We start from the raw sequence: 20,775 nt of genomic DNA, 5'->3' as shown, positions 1-20,775 counted from the left end.
TGACCGAGCCCCAGGCCGAGAGGCCGGGGGCACCCCACCTCCGAAATGGCCCGAGCGAGCCCCAATAAGCGGCCGCCAAGGAGTGAGCCGGTGTGTACCCGGACGCCCACCCCCAGACACAAAGAACCACCAACGCACAGACACCTGAGGAAGTCCGCCACCGGCAGGGGAAGTGGTGGTGGGTGGAGATAGGCCCTCCAAGGAACAGGAGGATCTCTGCAGCAGTCAGAAGGGAGAGCAGCTGGGAGTGAGGTGCTTTGCCTTTCTCAGCAGACAGTGCATGCGGATTTAACGTTGTGCTGTGTGGAATAGAGATGGGTTATGCTCCCAGACCCATTCACCAGGTCTATATCAAATCAGAGCTCGTTACGGGATTTTTCCCCGCCGCAGTATGTCCGACCTTACCCATAGAGGGGGTGGCCATGTTGCTAGGAAATGATGTTCCGGGCGGATTAGTGCGTCGTAGTCTGGAGGTGCTGGATGAATCATTGCAGCAATGTTTTAAGCATGTGGTAAGTGCTGAGGAAGCTAAGAATGACCAACAAGCCTATTTCATAGAACAAGGTGTGCTAATGCGTCAATGGTTTCCATTGGGTGCTAGGAGTGTGGACTGGAGTAAGGTTAAGCAGATTGTCATACCCACGCTGTATCAGTCAAAGATCCTGGCGCTTGCTCATGAAAGCCAGTGGTCGGGACATTTAGGCATCACAAAAACGTATCAGTTACTATTAAAACACTTCTTCTGGCCTGGCATGAAATGTGATGTGGCAGCTTTCTGCCGTAGTTGCCATGTGTGTCAACTTGCGGGTAAACCAAATCAGGTTATACCCCCTGCACCATTATGTCCCATCCCAGTAGTCGATCAACCATTTGATCACGTCATAGTAGACTGCGTAGGTCCACTACCAAGAACAAAGTCGGGAAACCAATATTTACTCACCATTATGTGTGCAGCTACACGTTTCCCTGAGGCTATTCCACTGCACAAAATTACGGCAAGGTCAGTTGTGAGAGCCCTTACTAAGTCTTTTTTTCTACATTCGGCCTGCCTAAAGTCATCCAAACAGATCAAGGTTCTAACTTTCAGTCTAAATTATTCAAGCAAGTAGCTAAAAGCCTACAAATCAAACAGGTTGTGTCCTCTGCCTATCACCCAGAATACCAAGGAGCTTTAGAGCAGTGGCATCAAACCTTAAAAGCCATGCTCCGCAAGTATTGCTTAGAGGCCAAAGTGGATTGGGATGAAGGGATTCCCTTTGTGTTGTTTGCTGCTCGCAAAGCCGTCCAAGAGTCACTCGGGTTCAGTCCCTTTGAACTAGTGTTTGGCCACACGCCTCGCAGCCCACTTAAAGCAATAAAAGAGGAACTTTTGATCCAGGAAGGGAGCCCTAGAGTGGGAGTGACCAAGTATGTGCAAGATTTCCGTGAGCGTTTGAGTCAGGCTAATGCTCTGGCTAAGCAGCACCTCACTGTTTCACAAGGAAAAATGAAACGCACTTATGATAAGGCTGCTGTCAAACGACAATTCCAGACAGGAGATGAAGTACTTGTTCTCTTGCCTGTCCCCGGATCATCTCTTTCTGCTAAGTATGAGGGGCCTTATGAGGTATGTGAAAGAGTAGGAGAAACTGATTACATAATCGGCACGCCAAATTGAAGACGCAAAACCTGTATTTGCCATATAAACATGTTAAAGTTATACCACTCCCGACCCCAACCAAAACCCACTGTGCTCCTGTGGCCATCTTCAGTCACTCAGAGGGCGAAAGCACAGACGAGGCTGATGGTTTAAAAAGAAACTACTCCAGTTGTTCTAAGCCCCGCTTGCCTAACTCTGAAGTGTTAAAATCATTCCGGAGTCAGCTTGATCACCTGTCTTCCGAGCAACAAGAAGACGTAGCTAGTTTGGTCCATGAGTACCCCTGTTTATTTGGCGATGTGCCAACACGGACTACAGTGCTAAAACATGACATTGATGTTCGCAAAGCCCATCAAACAACACCATTATCGCGTAAATCCAACCAAACGTTTGTTGATGAAACAAGAAACTGAGTACCTGCTACAACATGGTTTGGCAGAGCCCAGTCAGAGCCCCTGGAGCTCACCATGCTTGCTAGAAGCGAAGCCAGATGGTTCACCTCGTTTTATCACTGACTTCCGCAAAGTAAACGCCGTTACTGTCCCTGACTCTTACCCACTCCCTAGAATTGAGGATTGCGTGGACAGTATTGGAATCGCCCAATACGTGACTAAATTAGACCTTCTCAAAGGCTATTGGCAAGTCCCCTTAACCAAGCGTGCTTCTACCATTTCAGCTTTTGTAACGCCTGACACCTTTTTGCAGTACACTGTCATGGCATTTGGGATGTGTAATGCACCCGCGACATTCCAGAGATTGGTGAATAATGTCCTCTATGGCCTTTCCAACTGTAGTGCTTACCTAGATGATCTGGTAATATACACTAAAACATGGTGTATATTAACCACTGAACCACTGAACATCCAAGGTATGGACATTGAGGCTGTGGACAGCTACAGGTACCTTGGTGTTCATCTGAACAATAGACTGGACTGGACTCATAACTCAGACGCCCTCTACAGGAAAGGGCAGAGCAGGCTGTACCTGCTGCGGAGACTCAGGTCGTTTGGAGTGGAGGGCCCACTCCTGAAGAAATTCTATGACTCTGTTGTGGCTTCTGCTATCTTTTATGGTGTGGTCTGCTGGGGCGGCAGCATCTCTGCTGGGGACAGGAAGAGACTGAACAGGGTGATCCGAAGGGCCAGCTCTGTTCTAGGATGCCCTCTGGACCCAGTGGAGGTGGTGAGTGACAGGAGAACGGCGGCTAAGCTGTCATCCCTGATGGACAACATCTCCCACCCCATGCAGCAGACTGTGACAGCACTGAGCAGCTCCTTCAGTGGGAGACTGCGGCACCCACGGTGTGGGACGGAGAGATTTCGCAGGTCTTTCCTCCCCACTGCTGTCAGACTCCATAATAAAGACTTTAACTGATCAAGCACACACATCCATACATATGCAATAATACTAAGTGCAATAATCCTTTCTGTCATCGTTGTATTTTTACTCAGTTGTATATAGCATTTGTATTTGTATTCTATTTTTATCTTATTGTATATTTATTTTATTTTATTCTACTGTATATAGTATTTTATTTTATTCTATTCTGTACAGTTGTGTACTGTATTTATTCTTATTGTATTCTAATTTTTGCCTCATAACTTTTGCACTGTCCACTTCCTGCTGTGACAAAACAAATTTCCCACGTGTGGGACTAATAAAGGTTATCTTATCTTATCTTATCTTATCTTATGGTCGGACCATTTGTACACTCTGCGCCAAGTATTCTACCGTTTAGCTCAGGCTTCTTTAACCCTCAATCTAGCTAAATATGAATTTGCTAAGGCCACAGTGACTTATTTGGGCAGAGAGGTGGGACGCGGGCAGGTGCGACCTCTTAACGGCAAGGTTGCAGTGATTATGGAGTATCCCACGCCTACCACCCGGCGGGAGTTGCGCAGATTCCTGGGAATGGTGGGTTATTACAGGAACTTCTCTAAAAACTTCTCCTCCATAGTCCAGCCGTTGACCAACCTGCTAAGCCCTAAGGTTGATTTCCTATGGTCTGATGAGTGTCAGGATGCCTTTGAAAGTGCAAAAGCCCTCCTATGCCACACTCCCATGTTAAATGCCCCCGACTTGACGCGTCCATTCAAATTAGAGGTTGATGCCAGTGCTGTTGGGGCTGGGGCAGTACTGTTGCAAGAAGACTTGCAGGGATTGGACCACCCCATTTGTTACTTCTCCCGCAAGTTTAACAAGCATCAGGTAAACTACTCCGTCATTGAAAAGGAGACATTGGCCCTGTTGCTAGCTCTTCAGCACTTCCATGTGTACTTGGGGTCTGGCACATTACCCGTTGTAGTGTACACTGATCATAATCCACTTGTATTTCTTGGCCGAATGTTTAACCACAATTGACGACTCATGCGATGGGCCTTGCTGCTACAAGAGTACAATTTGGAGATTCGGCATATAAAAGGATCAGAAAATGTGCTAGCTGATAGCCTCTCCCGGTTGTGAGTATGACTTGTTCTGTTGTCTGCTGGGAGTCCTGTGCCAGCCTTCTTTTATGCAGATCACAGTGTGCCAGACCTCACGGACGATTGGCTGCCTGGAGATCCCATGACCACTCCAAGACCAATTGACTGGCTGATTGTCTGCACCTGGGAGTATAAAAGGCTGAAGAGCCTTCACACTATGGGGAACTGCTGCTCTGAAGTGAACATGCAGTGGCCTCCTCGTCTGCTTTGCATGTGAACGTTGTTTGTTAAACCTGTTTGCTGTGTTAAACCTGATATACAGCTGACCTTAGTTTTACTAGAGTCTTGTGTTTGATTTGAACTGTGTTTGTAACCTCTGATATTCAGCTGACCTTAGTTTTATAAGAGTCTTGTGTTTGCTGGCTCACCTTAGTTAACCCTTAGCTTTTATTTGGTGTGCCGCCAGCTTATCTTAGTTAACCCTTAGTTTTTATTCTTGCCTGTTCTTTTCATTGTGTGTTAATTGTTTCCCCGGTGGTCTGTTGAACAGCCCCGTCGGTTTTTGGTTTAATGTTTGTAATAAAACCCTTTATTAACTCAGATTTCGTGAGAGGGCTTGTGTATGTTTCTCCCCTCCTGTCGCCTAGCAGAGTGTGAAGCGCTTTGTGACCGCTGTGAAAAGAGCTTAATAAATAAACTTCAATTACTTACCTCTGAAAATCAATCAATCAATAATCAAACAGTGAGTTTGTGTGTTTTACTTGGTGTGTTTCAAAGATGGAGGCCACGCTGCTCTAAGAGGACTGTGTGTGGTAACCTTAAAATCACAGACCATCCTTTGGTTCTTCTTCTGGTCCTGTGAAACTTCCTGTGTGGTGCCTTTCAAATTAAAAGCCCTCCCTGACTGTAAAGACTGGACTGTGCTGCAGCTGGTGGAGCAGCACAGTCCAGCTGTGCTGCAGCTGGTGGAGCAGCACAGTCCAGCTGTGCAGGTGTGTTGTGTTTGATGGAGGACTGAAGTGTGTGTCCAGCTGAGCTCTCTGTGTGCTCATATATACAGATGCTGATAAACACATGTTTGTATTTGGACCCTGTTACTGATCAGGACCTGCTGTGTGTTTCCTGTCCACAGGTCTACAAAGAGTCACACTTCCTGCTGTGGTTCAGATGTTCAGCGTGTTGCTTTGTTTCTCACATGTTGGCTCCACGGTCTCTGCTGCTGTGGGCTGATGTCATGCAGCAATACAGCTGCTCAACATCTGGCCTTGTTTTCATCAGCAGTTATTTGACTTTTACATCACATGATATTTGCATGCAACCTTCAAAGACGTGTGGAGAATTTATTATTTCTTTGAGAGATTTTTTAGTAAATAACAGAAAAAAGAAAGTAAGAGAAACTTTATTCTGTAAAACGTGAAAAATTCCACACACATGTAACTCACCACTGTGTGAACATCACAGGGGAGAAATCGTTTCTCTGAGTCAGAGATGAGTGTCAGTAACACAAAAGTAACACTCAGTGTCATGCAGTGACTTTTACACAACCAGATCAGATGAACCAACTCACACTAAAACATGCATTTTGCTGCACTCTTTACACTTATTTCTTTTCTTTCTGCTCTTTTATATATTTTGTAAAAGAACAAAAAAATATTTTATATCAGCAGCAATTTTTCTCAAACTGCTGCATCACAGCTTTCATGCTGTGACCTGCAAGTGAAATGAGATAAAAGCTCTTTATCAGTAACTTTTACAACTTCTGGCAGGTTAATGTCTGAACTTTGGAGTGAAACACACCCTTAGTTACAGGAAATAACACCACTGTCTGTAACTAAGTGAATCCACCTTAACACCACCTGTGTGTGTGTGACTGCATTACACTCCCACTGCTGGGAACCTGAACAAGAACCAGAACAAAGTCTAAAATACAAGCTGACAAACAGCTGCACCACCGAGTGACACTTTATTTTATAAAATTATCTAAAGGTTTCATGTTCTGACCTGCATGTGAAATGAGATAAAAGCTCTTTATCAGTAACTTTTACAACTTCTGGCAGGTTAATGTCTGAACTTTGGAGTGAAACACACCCGTAGTTACAAGAAATAACACCACTGTCTGTAACTAAGTGAGTCCACCTTAACACCACCTGTGTTTGTGTGACTGCATTACACTCCCACTGCTGGGAACCTGAACCAGAACAAAGTCTAAAATAGAAGCTGACAAACAGCTGCACCACCGAGTGACACTTTATTTTATAAACTTCACAACAGGTTTCATGTTGTGACCTGTGGAGGTGAAAAGACACAAAAACTGTTTTACAGCTTTTGAGCTGCAGGCAGGATTGAAACACACCTTAGTTAAAAGTCAAACAGCAACATTTTCTCCTCCCCTCACGTCACTCAAATGTGACAAACCAGGAAACAGGAAGTTCTTCGTCCTCAGTAAAGAGAGACGCACAGACGATCAGACTGAGCTCAGACCAAACTAGCAGCTTCCTCATTGGAAAAGTGTAAAAGACCATAAACAGCTCCGTCACTGCTTTCATGCACTGACCTGTGAAAGGGACATGATATAAAAGCTGTTTATCATTAACTTTTACAGCTTCTGGCAGGCTGATGTCTGAACTTTGGACTGAAACACACCCTGAGTTACAGGAACATTGGTTGTTATAACTGAGAACTAAACTAGCAGCTTCCTCTGAGTGAGTCCAGCTACAGGAGAGAAAAGTGGAAAACTCCAACACTGCTGCTTCAAGCTGCTGACGCTCCACACACTGAATGTGAGTTTGAGCAGAAACACGACTCAAAGGAAGTTTCAGTGAAGGTGGTAGAGGAGGGAGGGGAGCCAGGACTGACTGTACTTCCTGTCTGCTGTTTTCAGCTTCACTCACAGACTCAATGGCTTCCAGATCAGAGGAGGATCTCTGCTGTCCGGTCTGTAAGGAGGTCTTCAGAGATCCTGTTATTCTGTCATGTAGCCACAGCTTCTGTAAAGACTGTCTGAAGATATGGTGGAGAGAGAGACCAACACACGAGTGTCCAGTTTGTAAGAGAAGATCTTCAAGGGATGAACCACCTTTAAATTTGGCATTAAAGAACCTGTGTGAGTCGTTCTTACAGGAGAGAGATCAGAGAGCTTCAGAGGCTCTCTGCAGTCTGCAATATGAGAAACTCAAACTCTTCTGTCTGGACCATCAGCAGCCAGTGTGTGTCGTCTGCTGTGCCTCAGAAAAACACACCAATCACAGATTCAGACCCATCGATGAAGCTGCACAACAACACAAGGAGGTACTTCAGGAAACTCTGGAGCCCTTAAAGAAGAAGTTAAAGGTTTGTGAAGAAGTTCAAGTGAAGTTTGATCAAACAGCAGAACACATTAAGGTCCAGGCCCGACACACAGAGAGGCAGATTAAGGAGCAGTTTAAGAAGCTTCACCAGTTTCTAGCAGAGGAAGAGGAGGCCAGGCTGGCTGCACTGAGGGAGGAAGAGGAGCAGAAGAGTGGGATGATGAAGGAGAAGATGGAGGCTCTGAGCAGAGAGATAGCAGCTCTTTCAGACACAGTCAGAGCCACAGAGGAGGAGCTGAGAGCTGAAGACGTCTCATTCCTGCACAACTTAAAGGCTGCAGTGGAAAGAGTCCAGCGCTGCCCCCTGCTGGATGATCCACAGCTGCCCTCAGGAGCTCTGATAGACCAGGCCAAACACCTGGGCAACCTGACCTTCAACATCTGGAACAACATGAAGGACATGGTCTCCTACACTCCTCTCATCCTGGACCCAAACACTGCAAATCCATATCTCATCCTGTCTGAAGATCTGACCAGTGTGACTGAAGGAGGAGAGAAGCAGCAACTTCCTGATAATCCAGAGAGGATTGATTTTTACAGAGCTGTCCTGGGCTCTGAGGGCTTTAACTCAGGGACTCACAGTTGGGATGTTGATGTTGGAGACAGTACATTGTGGGTACTGGGTGTGTTAGCAGAGTACGGGCAGAGAAAGGGAAACAAACTGTCTGGAATTTGGAGAATAGGGTTGTTTGATAATGAATACTACAAAATCTCACAATCACCTCCTCACACTCATCTCTCATTCCAGAAGAAGCTCCAGAGGATCAGAGTGAATCTGGACTGGAACAGAGGAAAGCTGTCGTTCTCTGATCCTGATACTAACACACACATACACACCTTCACACACACTTTCACTCACAGGATGTTTCCATACATTCGCACTAATGATACAGTGAAGGTGTGTCCGTTGCAGGTGTCAGTGCAGCAGATGAGTTGAGGATGATGTTTCCTGTCAGTGAGTTGAAGCTGTTAAACTGCAGCTGTCCTCCTGCTGCCTCGTTGTTCCAAAGCTCTTTGTTTCTCTTTTAGTTCTCACTGTTTCTTTCTGTTTCTGCTGTCCACCTTTTCACATGGAAAATCATTTCACTGTTTCTCACTGAATGACTCCCCAAACTAGATTTGAAATTCTATCAAGTTTCTAATCATTACAAGTGATTCATGTTTCTATTTGATGTGTAAATGGAGATGATTTAGTTTGCTGGGATATGGACTGACATGTGTTGAATGGGAGGAGCAGTTTGTTGTTGTCTTCTTGTCTGTTTATGACAACAATAAATATGTTGTTGAAACAATGATTCATGTTTAACTCCATATATGAAATGTTTCTGATCTTTGAATTCTGTTTGATTAAAGACTTTCTTCATGACACAAATGAGATTTCAGTGTATTAATAGAACTAAATAAGCTCAGAGTTGAAAGGCTGGAGTATTATGTACGTGCTTCACTGTCAGGATCTTCAGGGGGATTCAAAGGGAAACATCAAACTGCTGTAATGAGATAAACTAGTTGGGCTGAACACACTTATCTGTAGTTTGTCTCCATCCAGGATCATCAGAATATAATGAACATGTGTGAAGAGCCACAAAACTGCTGCTGTTTGTCAATTTGTTTCATTTATCCAGCGGCGTGTCTAGAAAATATTTGTTGGGGGGGGGGGGGGGGGGGGGCAGATAATGTTTGAAAAAAAAAAAAAAAAAAAAATTCTACCAACCGTTAACCATAATTCAATAATCCTATAAACCTAATAACCGAATGCGCTTTTAACTCTTATTAGAATGAGATTTTAACCACTATGGTGCAAAGTTTTTAGATACTGCGTTGATAAAGTAGAAGAGATACAATCAGTGCTTTGTCAGTGTTTACTCAGCATTTACTCAGCACCAAAACAAAAAAACAAGGACCACAAGAGTCCAAATACACAAGAAAACAGTTCAAGAACACAAGAAAACAGATCAAAAACAAAACCAAATCAGAGCTCAACAAGAGTCTGAAAAAAAAAAAAAAAAAGTACAGGGGGTCGACAACACTAAGACCAAGACAGTTCTGGAGGCCGGCCGTGCACACAGCAACGGCGGCGACGGGCAAACAGTTCTGGAGGCCGACCGTGCACACGGCAACGGCGGCGGCGCAGGCAAAACCAGTCAGGAGGCCGACCACTTGGAAGGCAGTGGTGGTCACTGAGGAGGTCCGGAGGTCAGCCGCGATGCCAGCGGCGGCGACGAACCCTTTCCGGAGGCCGTCCCCGAAGGCCACGACGCCAACTTAGAGGCCCGGAAAACGGCCGGCAGAGGCGAGGTGGAACCAGTCGAGCTAGCTCTGACGACGGTGTGGCAACCGCAGGACCAGACGAGGCAGGACCAGACGAGGCAGGACCAGACGAGGCAGGACCAGACGAGGCAGGACCAGACGAGGCAGGACCAGACGAGGCAGGACCAGACGGAGGCGGACCAGACGGAGGCGGACCAGACGGAGGCGGACCAGACGGAGGCGGACCAGACGGAGGCGGAGCTAAAGCTGGACCAGGCGTGGATGAAGGAGCTGAAGCTGGACCTGACGGCAGCGGGACGGCTGCGGAACCTGACAGTGGTGATGCTGCAGGCGGTGATGCTGCAGGAGGTGATGCGGATGCAGGCAACGGTGTAGAAGTCACAGGGGATGATTCACCAGGTGGTGGCTGAACAAATCTCCCCGGACCGTCAGCAGACGTGAGGATGTGCTTGCTGGGTCCTCCAGGACCCCCAGCAGATGAGGTGTGGTGCTGGGTGGGCTCCTCGGACCCACCAGCTGATTCGGCTTGAAGCTGGACGGGCGACTCGGGCCCTCCAGCAGACGAGGCAGGACGCTGGCTGGGTTCACCTGAACCACCAGCTAACATGGCTTGAGACTGGACGGGCCCCTCTGGCCCTCCAGTGGAAACAGACACTGAAACAGCAGGCACGGAGACCTCTGCCAGTGTGGACACTGGCTGGGACTGAGCAGCACAGTGGCTAGACTCAGGCAGCAACAGTGGGATGCAGTCCTCAGAGGGCTGAAAGTGTTCCCCAATGCACTCAGCAGAGGACGGAGGCGGACGGGTGAACTCACTTGAACTCTCAGGGGGTGCTGAGAGCTGAGACTGTTCTGGTGAGTTCTCCGGTGAGGCTGCTGGCACTGGCGTCTTGACCTCTAGGGATACACCGAGCCTCTGGGGAGACCCTAGAGGGAGCAACTGTCTCTGACATGGCCAGCTTAAGAGAACCAGCAGATGTTGTGGTGAAGTGTGTTCCCTGCTTAGAATGAGACAGTGAGGATGGTGGCTGAATGAACGAGTGGGTAGGCTGCTGAACTGGTGGCAACTGAGCTACAGGTGGCGAAGTTGTAACAGGTGGTGGAGTGGCTGGCTGGGCTGCTGGCTGAACTGAGGGCTGCTAGCTGGGCTGCTGGCTGAACTGAGGGCTGCTAGCTGGGCTGCTGGCTGAACTGAGGGCTGCTAGCTGGGCTGCTGGCTGAACTGAGGGCTGCTAGCTGGGCTGCTGGCTGAACTGAGGGCTGCTAGCTGGGCTGCTGGCTGAACTGAGGGCTGCTAGCTGGGCTGCTGGCTGAACTGAGGGCTGCTAGCTGGGCTGCTGGCTGAACTGAGGGCTGCTAGCTGGGCTGCTGGCTGAACTGAGGGCTGCTAGCTGGGCTGCTGGCTGAACTGAGGGCTGCTAGCTGGGCTGCTGGCTGAACTGAGGGCTGCTAGCTGGGCTGCTGGCTGAACTGAGGGCTGCTAGCTGGGCTGCTGGCTGAACTGAGGGCAGCTGGCTGAACTGATGGCAGCTGGCTGAACTGATAACTGTACTGCTAACTGTGTTACAGGCCCCACATTAACTTGTGGTGAAGGTGTGGATGGGGGGATATGGTCAGGAAAAACTGTTTCGGGGAAGTTTATTGCTTTACCTGAAGGAACCGAGGCAGACGTAAAAGGCTCCCCTAACATAGTCATTCCCTAAACTCGTCGTGCTTGACTCAGTAACTTCAGGTTTAGAAACAACAGCGTGAACACAGTCATTAACCCTGAATGTGGGCTCAGCAAAGGCAGTCTTTGGAGCAGTGGCCATGGGTGAGACGGAAAAATTATTGTTATATTCAGAAGACACACAAAAAATAGCTCCAGAAAACACAGTCACAGAGTCTGACGCAGCATAAAAACTGTCCCTTTCACTCACCACAGCTGACTGCTTACATGTCCCTACATCCGGCTGTGGGGTGCCACGCCGGCGGCGCGAACGTCGCTTTCGCCTCAGAGACGGCTCCGACGGACCGGGTAATTCTTCGTCTGGCCGGTCGGACGGCACGTCCTCCATTGAAGCGAGTGGGCAAGCGGTAGCGGCGGGTGAAGGTGAAGCTCGTGAAGAACAAAATTCTGTACGAGCGGATGCAGTGAGTCCAATAACCAGGGGTAACTGGAAATAAGGTGTTGTAGGTTGGCTTCCACAGTGTAAAGAGACGCTTCTCCCTCATGCTCTAGCCACTGGTTGATTAATTTAGAAGCAGAGTCGATAACGGCCTCCTGAAGCTCCCTGGTTGGGCTGAATGCTGCTGGATCCATATCTGGCTGGTCCGTACTGTCACGGCGAGTGAGATGAGCCGTGTGGAAAATAATGGAGGATCCAAACGCAGGCACTTGTACAGGTGTGAGGGTGGTTTATTAAACACAAAAAGGAAATGGACAAACTAAACTAAACTAAACTGGGAACAAACTAACTACAGAACACGAACCTGGACATGAATGAGAGCGGGCGGAAACAGATGATGGTTGACTGCAGGGAAACACACAGATGAAGCAGGGTGGAAACACAGACAGACCAGCAACTACAAAGACAGAAGACGCGACTTAAATACACACAGAGAAACACAGGGAGATTACACACAGGTGGGGGACACAGCTGGGAATAATCAACAAGACGAGACAGAGGTAAAACTGAACACACATACACTCACACTCACATGAGACGCAGACCTTCACAATAAAACAGGAACAAGAAACCATCACACAAAGATGCAGACTCGACACTGAGAGACAGACAGAAAATGACACATGGAACTAAACTAAACCTGCAAAAACATGACAACTCAAAATACTGGGCCAAACTGACCCAGAACCATGACACTTTCTATGCTGCCTTATGGTAAACTTTGGTAATATTGATGTATAAAGAACAACACTGGCTGATGATGAAATACAGTCAGCTGGCATGGTGACACTGCCAGTATTAACCTGCAGGGCTGGACTGGGACAGAAAATCAGGCATTTTGACTACAGACCGGCCCCCCAGGTATTAAAGCCATAAAGACTTTGAATGAAAACAAATGCTGTTGTGACAGTCCCATATGGAAAAGAAATAGTAAAAACTTATATGACTTAACTCATGAAAGTGGCCACTTTCATGAGTTAAGTCATATAAGTTTTTACTTATATAAGGCTTACATGATTTACTCATGAAAGTGGCCACTTTCTCATTACTTTCATATATTGTTTTAGTAAGTATCCAAAACATACAAGATTCATTATATAATCTTTCAAGGGATCTTATATCTGTTTTTACTCTTGTATGCTTTTCATACAAGTTTCACACAAGACAGATACAAACTTTATAAGATTTATAAATATCTTTTCCATATGTACACTGTCTTGTTGGTATATGTATGATTTCTATACATTTTATGTCAGATAAAAACTTTGGTTGTAAGATTTAGATAATTATTTAATAAAAGCGAGACATTTTAAATGAGAATAAGAAAGAAAAGTATTTCTTTGTGCCCCCCTCTCCCTGTTAATGCCCTACCTGGCCCCCTGGCAACACTTTGCTAGACCCGCCCCTGCACAGTTACCAGCTGTCAGCTACATAAAAAAAGGATCCTGGTGTTATTTGTCTCTCAGAAACAGTTCATAACTTCTCTTCAACTCCTTCATGTGACCTAAAAGATAAACCTGTTTCTCCATCAACTGTTCAGCTCTGATGATTCAGTAAGGACATCTCCTGGTTTCATCTTCATGTTTCCCTCTCACCACATATCCAAACCGACATCAAGACCAGCAGGTTTACAGCTGTGGCTCCAGCAAACATCAGCTGATACTAGAAATTAATATTAAATAAATTCTAACAACAGCTGATCAAGCTTAAACGTGCTGCTGTTGTTTACCGCGACATCCGCTGGTATCTGAGCTTCACCGTGAAAACATAATCGTACATTTGATATTTGATTGAATTTTATTGTTTTGCCTTTGGGGTGGCACCTGGGGTGGCCAGTCTGGTTGGGGGGGTGGCCTGTGCCCCCCCAGGCCACCCCGCTGGACATGCCACTGGGTGAGGACTCTGTGGGGTTTGGCAGTGCTGTTACTGTGGGCCTGGACTGGAAGGGCCCAGGCCCCCTGCCCTTGATGTATTTTAGGGAACAGGAGTGCCTACTGGGGTCAGTGGGGTAGCTGGCCCCAGGAAGGGTGCACTTTGCCTCTACCCCTATTCCTTCCCTCCCCATCCCCAACTACCACTCTCTTCCCGCTCCATCACCCCCCACGCACATGCAGAAACAGGAGCTGGAAGCATGTAAATATAATAATAGCCACTGCAGCCGAGAAGAGTGCCTGAGCAGCCCAGTTGTAAGTGAGCTATTAAGACTCGACTGTACACCGTGTTCGTGTTTTCCTCTGAAACAATAAGCTCCGTTGGAGCAGCCATTCAACGCCTCTCTGTCTCTCGCTAGCAGTTGACCCAGACAACAAAGTAAAGCTAGTTTTCGGCTACGAGCCCGACACGGAACCCGACGTACGGTTTGGAGGCGCGGACCTGTTTTATATACACACAGAATAGTTTTCTTTACGAGATCGCTTCAAAAAGTGCAGCCTTACCTAATGTCCACCTACTGTTACTCATTTTATATTAAGATTTAAATATCTAGTTGGTATTGGTATGGCGAGTAACCTTCAGTAATAGGAATAAATCACACAGCAATAGTACATTCATGTAGTTGTAAAAAGCATGGTAATATATTAAGTCATCCAAAGTATTCAGAATATGTTACTCTCATTGAGTAACGTAATGGAATACGTTACAGAATACATTTTGGGGCATGTATTCTGTAATCTGTAGTGGAATACATTTTAAAAGTAACCTTCCCAACACTGCTTTCATAACACATACATAAGGGGCCTTGTGGGCACGCTAAATGGTGTACAGAGGACAGTCTGTGTATTCAACCTCACCTCTGGCATCGCTGCCCGCCTCTCAATTTTAAATACATGTAGACATTGAGGGTTATCAGGAGGGGTGCTTACACCTGCTGCTTTCTGGCAGAAAGCACCTGTCTGTCATGAAGTCACCCACTGCCTCGCTATCTCCACTAATCACAAGCCCACCATATCTACTGTACTTTCTGACAGCGCCCATATGACCACTGATGCTGTTAAAACACTGCCCAAACTCATCAACCCCAGAAGTGATACACTTGAAAAATGCTCATCAATGACAAGACTTTTAATTTGGACAAGTTCTTTACATTGAAAACATCTCACTGGAGGAGATTATTGATCTGTTAATAAGTAATAAGTCAACAGGTAGTGACGGTCTAATTTCTGAATTTTACAAAGCCTTCTCCAACGAGCTGTCACATTTTCTTTATTAGGTCTTCACAAAAGGTTAAGCAAATGAACAGCTACCCACTACCATGTAGTGATGACTACATGGCGCCACTACCACTGTTTGTTCTTGTTTTAGCCCATGGAATAAAGATGGTCCTAATTCTAGATATTCCAGAACTAACAAATAGGGGTGGGTTTAAAAAAAAATTTCAGTTGGCTTGGTGGTTAGCACTGTTTACTCACAGCAAGAAGGTCCTGAGTTCAATTCTACCATCAGGCCAGTGTCTTTCTGTGTGGAGAAATGACCCTAATCTCACTGAAAAGCACAGTGTTGCTGCTTTCAGGAACAACTGGAACTTTTTCAGGTTTTACAGATGTTTAAAAACAGTTGCACGATTCCTGTCTAAAGCCAGCAACAGGTTAGGATTTAGATGCTTAAGTATTCCCATCCCTGAGGTTCATTAACAAACTGTACAGTGCCCTGAATCATGGAGCCAGACTCCATTCCTCCCCACTTGTTCCTCCTAACAACTATGTCTGTTCCGAGATCCACGTCTGAGCTTATTTGCTTTTTTCTCCCATTTAACAGCCTGATTTTCGTAATGATTTGCATGTTGGTAAACAGAATCATCTTTGCGTAACCTTGCTTATGTTTCTTTAAGCATCAAGGCATGTCATTTACAGAATACCTGGTTTTAAAGACGCATAGGTATGGTCACATGACCAAAAATACCATTATATTTAGTTTTGGGAGTGACACCACTTCCAGAACTACATGTAGTTGTTTTTTTGTAAATAACAGTCTTTGAAACATTAGCATTATACAGTGCTTGGTGGTCAATGTATCATAGAAACATGTTAAATAAAAGTGTAACACTTTGGTGCCACTGCAAAAACACTTAATGACTGTATAGACTCAGAAAACCTGTTGCCTCAAAGGTTTTATAGATACCTACATACATACATACCTACATGTCCACTTGTTAACTTTCTGAAAATTACAGATAGGGCAGCTTGAAGATATCAAACATTTACATGTACAGTATTCTGTGTGAAGCTTTAAATTGGAACATTACCATATTCAGCAATTTTTTTTGCTAGATCTCCAATTAGAGAAGGTAAAGTGATAATCAGTAAACTGGTTTTGCATTTGATCAAAGCCCAGAACATACAATAATAGTTTAGATAAAAGTGTGTTTCTACAGAGAGGTCACTCCCTTCTGGTTTCCTCATTTGACAGTAAAATATATGAAAAGAACAAACAAAGACCTTCTTAAAAGTCAGCTTCAGTCAACAGAGGAGAAGATAAGCTGTCAGGTAAGATATGCATCATTAATGCTAAATGTAAATTCTTGTATATGTTTATATTCTAAACATTATTCTAAAACCTATTAATGATTATTTAAAACATTTTTTAAAGACACAATGGATTTGAAAACCTTTTAAAAATAATTGGATATATTTTTTTTCTATATGTATATAAACTATATACTAAGCAACTTAGACTGGAGATAAGAAACCTTAAATAAAAATCTTTGATAATAATTATGGTACAATATTGATCATGATCACTATATTTGTTATACAGAAGCAAAGAATGGAAGAAACCTGTTTATTGCTCATCCTGCTGCTCTCAGGTCAGTAATATTAATATCGCAAACATTTGAACTGAAACTTATAAACTCACAGAGACTGACTGATGTCATTTGGGTAATCAGATTACATGTACAGTTTTTTTTTTAACACATCAACCAAAAGCACAGTTAGAAAATCTTTATCTACTCCTACCACAACACCTGCATTACTTTTAAATTATCTTTCTTTTTATTTAAAAAAAATGATTTATAGAATGACTTAATGAAGCTATTTATATGAAAGCTATTCATTCTATTTTTAATTTTTTGGCTGCTGATACAACATAATTCCCCAACTTTGGGAATAAATAAGTTTTTTTTTCTTCAATTATTTTCTGCCTTGTTCTTATTATTGCTGTTACTTACAACAAGTCAGTGTTTTCCTAGTGTCGGTCCCAACCCAGATAAAACGGTGAGAGTTACATAAGGAATGGTACCAACACCAGTGCTGTTGATGGTTCCATTACAAACTGCTGGTCTTAAACAAAGGAGGAGAACAAGGGAAGGTGTGTAAATAGAGAGAGGTAAAGGCAGTATGGTGTGTGAGAGTAAGGATTTTAAATATAGGGACTATGACTGTAAAGGGAAAGAACTGGCTGATATGTTTCAGAGAATGGAGGTATATACATTGGTAATGGAATTAAATAAATTAAGTTATGTAAACTTGTGAAAGAACAGTGCTGCTAAATTAAATTGTTTTAATTAATTTTTTCAAGATGGTGGTAGTGTTCAAGCCGTCTGACTCTGTCCCTTCGAGTGATATTTTTTGTTTTATTTGTCCTAAAAGATGCTAACTCTCTGTATGTCTATGACCGCCAAACGCTTTTGGATTTAAGATTCCCCTGTTTAACAAGTGAACCTTAATGCAATCATGGAAAGCAGAGATTTCTCCCTCCACTGTTTCTGCCCGGTTTTCCTGTCCCAGTCTGCCTCTGCTTTGCCTCGAAGCTACCCCAATCAACGAGGCTTGCTGACGCCGGGGAAGACCAAGCGGTCGACTGGTGAGCCTGAAGGCTGCCTTCTTATGTCCCGGGAATGATTAATACTGTGATGTGGCCAGATCTGTCTATATCAAACACTGGACCTCTCCGACCATGACCTACCCCTGTCTGGTTCCTGTCGCTGGGATTACTGAAAAACCCATGCCTGCGGCTTCATCACCTCTCGACATCATTGGAGAGGAGTAAACATCCAGAACTTGGAGAAGCCTTGCTGGGCGCCTATTTCCACTACTAACCCCTCGACTTCACTAAGGATTAGCCTTGCTAATGTTCGTTTGTTAGCTAACAAAACCTTTATTTTAAAGGACTTTTTTATTTATTTGGACCTTACGCTCCTAACGGAAACTTGGCTGAGAGCTCAATTGTTTTATGAACTCTTACCTTCCAATTATTTAACTTTGCTGAGGACGGGAAAACGGGGGGTGGAGTTGCGGCTGTCCTCAGGAAGAAGCTAACATATAAACAACTTTCAACAAACTTCTACTTAAGCTTTGAAATCTTAGTTTTTGAATTGGGGAACCCAAGCCCAACACTCATTGGAATAATAAAGAGACCCCCAAAATATAACAAAGATTTTATTCGAGATTTTTCTACTTTCTCAGCAGGAGCAAGTTATGATCAAATTTTAAAAACCTCCACTCCCACAGAATCACTATTCAAATGTCTTGACGGAGTCAAAACCTGGATGGCTTCAAATTTTCTTACCTTCAGTGAGGATAAAACTGACGTAATTATTTTTGGACCAAGCTGTAACTTTAGTGGCCCAGATTTGGACTTATGTAATTTAATATCTGCTGTTAAAACACACGTAAAACAACTGGGGGTTTTCTTAGATGACAAACTTACATTTGAGAAACAAATTCACTCAGTTGTTCAGTGGTCCTTTTATAAGTTAAGGCTCCTATCCAAGGTGAGATCATTTTTATCCTTTAAAAACTTGGAACAAGCAATCCATGCGTTTGTCCTGTCTCATCTGGATTACTGTAATTCGCTATACATTGGTGTCTCTCAGTCCAGTCTGACACAGTGCCAACTTGTATAAAACACTGCAGCCCGCCTTTTGACTCATGTGAAGAGACACCAACATATTACTCCAGTGCTTGCCTCCCTTCATTTGCATATTAAGTACCTGCTACCTAAAAATATCATTTATTTATTTCAAATATACCGCGGCCGTTTTTGGAAGGTTTAGATTTGTGGGGTCAATTTGACCACAAACATAAAAGACTTTTGTCTTTCCGAGAAAAGTCAATGGAGTAAAAGTAAAATGTCCTTGTCTTTTATCACATTCAAAAACAAATAGTTTTTGTTGGGTTTTTCTCTTTTAAAAAATTGCATAAACATTTTAAAAACAATTTATTACAAAATGATGAATTTACTCAAGCATTCAAAAAGGTCTGCACCAACAGCAAGAGTCAACTGACATTTATTTAGCTTTTTAATTATTCAAATGCATTCTGTCTTATAAAAATCCATCTAGTAAGGTAATTTCCTGTCACATGTGGAGGGTCGCTCATTTGCAGTTGTTTACTTTTTGAAAAGTGAGTGGGTGGGAGCAAAGTCTAACTTAAAGCCAAGGAACACCGGCCATAAACTGTTGACCATTACCAGTATTATCAGTATCACAGTAAATATACTAATATTCTTTAGATTTCTATATTTTCAAAGTCATTTTATTGACATGCCAGAAAACCAATTCTAAGCGGAACTAGTAGCTAACACTTAATAAGAAAATACACCGGTAAGCTAACTCAGCTGCTTCTCCAAGTCAGCTCACTGATTTCACTACGGTACCTAATTTTTTACAGCCAGCAGTACAAGTTACATCTTAGTGATGGAGAGCCGCTCCTGGTCAGCGGCTCAGTCGTACTGCAGGACATACCACACAGACCTGACCAGTATAAGAAGCAAAGAGGAGAAATCCAACATCACGCTCACTTTGAATGGATCAGGGGTTCAGTATGTGTGGATTGGCCTCTACAGGGATCCCTGGGCCTTCTGGTCTGACAACACAACCTCCACATTCACTAACTGGAGGTCTTTTATGCCTGATAACTACCTTTCAAACCAATATTGTGGAGCATTTGATTTAATGTCAGGGAACTGGGATGATGACTTTTGTACAAGCAGTAACTATCTTTTCTGTTTCACAGGTGAGGTCCAGAATGCAAACACTGTAAGATCCTGTCATCATGTAAAACACTAATGTTTGTGTTGTTATATGTGGTTCATTTTTAGCAGTGACAAAGCAAACAGTGGTGAAAATGAAGCTTCAGTCAGAGGCAGACATGCACAGCACAGAGATCCAGCAGCAGGTTTCACAGCAGGTCAGCAGTTCAGTCACCAACACAAACTTGACACAAGTTCAAACTATGCTTCATGTTTTTCATCATCTAAAGACCTGATGGACATTATGGACAATGCCAGGCATCCTCTGCACACGGCCATTAACAGCCAGAAGAGTCTGTTCAGTGACAGGTTGCTTCTCCCCAAGACAAGAACTAACAGACTTAAAAACTCCTTTGTCCCACACGCCATCAAACTGTTTAACTCCTCTCTGGAGGGGAGAGGGAGGGGAAACAGGAGGACAAAGGAGGGGGGAACAACTAAGCTGTAGTGCCTCTTCACCCCACTGTGCAATACCTTTTGTGCAATACTTTTGTAAATAGTCAACAGTGCAATAGACTCAATACTCGAAATGTGCAATTCATTCACTTGTATTTTTATTTTTTATTCCTATTTATTCTATTTATCCCCTTCGTATATTTTATTTATATTGTCTCTGTATTTATATGTGTGTGTGTGTGTGTGTGTGTGTGTGTGTGTGTGTGTATATATATATATATATATATATATATATATATATATATATACATAATATTCTGTAACTCTGGAACTTCTGTCGGTGCTGTGCTTTTTGGAAATCGAATTTCCCAGAGGAACCCACCCGAGGGATTAATAAAGTTCTATCTAATCTAATCTAATCATCTGCACATTTTGTCCAGCTGTCAGGCCTCATGCTGTCAGAAGGACTGACAGACTACAGGATTTGTTGGAGGAAAGTCCAGAGTTACCATGACGACCAGTCAAAGAAGCAGGATGTGGACGGTGGCTGCAAAACTGAAGACTGA

General features: G+C 44.2%; 2 protein-coding genes across 2 annotated transcripts; both read left to right on the top strand.

The window, feature by feature from the left end:
- Positions 1-6,949: 6,949 nt before the first annotated feature.
- LOC146672493 (nuclear factor 7, brain-like) lies at positions 6,950-8,346 on the top strand. The gene has a single exon (XM_085386355.1). The coding sequence runs from the start codon at positions 6,961-6,963 to the stop codon at positions 8,344-8,346; it is 1,386 nt and encodes a 461-aa protein (XP_085242481.1). The 5' UTR covers positions 6,950-6,960.
- An 11,114-nt stretch (positions 8,347-19,460) lies between these two features.
- LOC146672492 (C-type lectin lectoxin-Lio2-like) lies at positions 19,461-20,775 on the top strand. The gene is made up of 3 exons (XM_085400872.1): positions 19,461-19,797; positions 19,883-19,971; positions 20,650-20,775. The coding sequence occupies exons 1-3, from the start codon at positions 19,479-19,481 to the stop codon at positions 20,773-20,775; spliced, it is 534 nt and encodes a 177-aa protein (XP_085256998.1). The 5' UTR covers positions 19,461-19,478.

This window comes from Rhamphochromis longiceps, linkage group LG3 (assembly GCF_057381845.1).
Source record: "Rhamphochromis longiceps isolate RC_006_pf linkage group LG3, R_longiceps_female_GT1.1, whole genome shotgun sequence".
Lineage (NCBI taxonomy): Eukaryota > Metazoa > Chordata > Actinopteri > Cichliformes > Cichlidae > Rhamphochromis > Rhamphochromis longiceps.
Note: the sequence above shows the minus strand (reverse complement) of the source record. Positions and strands in the feature narration are given on the sequence as shown.

What these genes read in the sequence shown, in the direction of transcription:
- LOC146672492 (XM_085400872.1), top strand. Translation starts at nt 19,479, where the DNA reads ATGGAGAGCCGCTCCTGGTCAGCGGCTCAGTCGTACTGCAGGACATAC. An exon ending in CTATCTTTTCTGTTTCACAG is followed by an intron (nt 19,798 to 19,882) that starts GTGAGGTCCAGA and finishes GTTCATTTTTAG; the next exon opens with CAGTGACAAAGCAAACAGTG. An exon ending in AGCAGCAGGTTTCACAGCAG is followed by an intron (nt 19,972 to 20,649) that starts GTCAGCAGTTCA and finishes CATTTTGTCCAG; the next exon opens with CTGTCAGGCCTCATGCTGTC.
- LOC146672493 (XM_085386355.1), top strand. Translation starts at nt 6,961, where the DNA reads ATGGCTTCCAGATCAGAGGAGGATCTCTGCTGTCCGGTCTGTAAGGAG.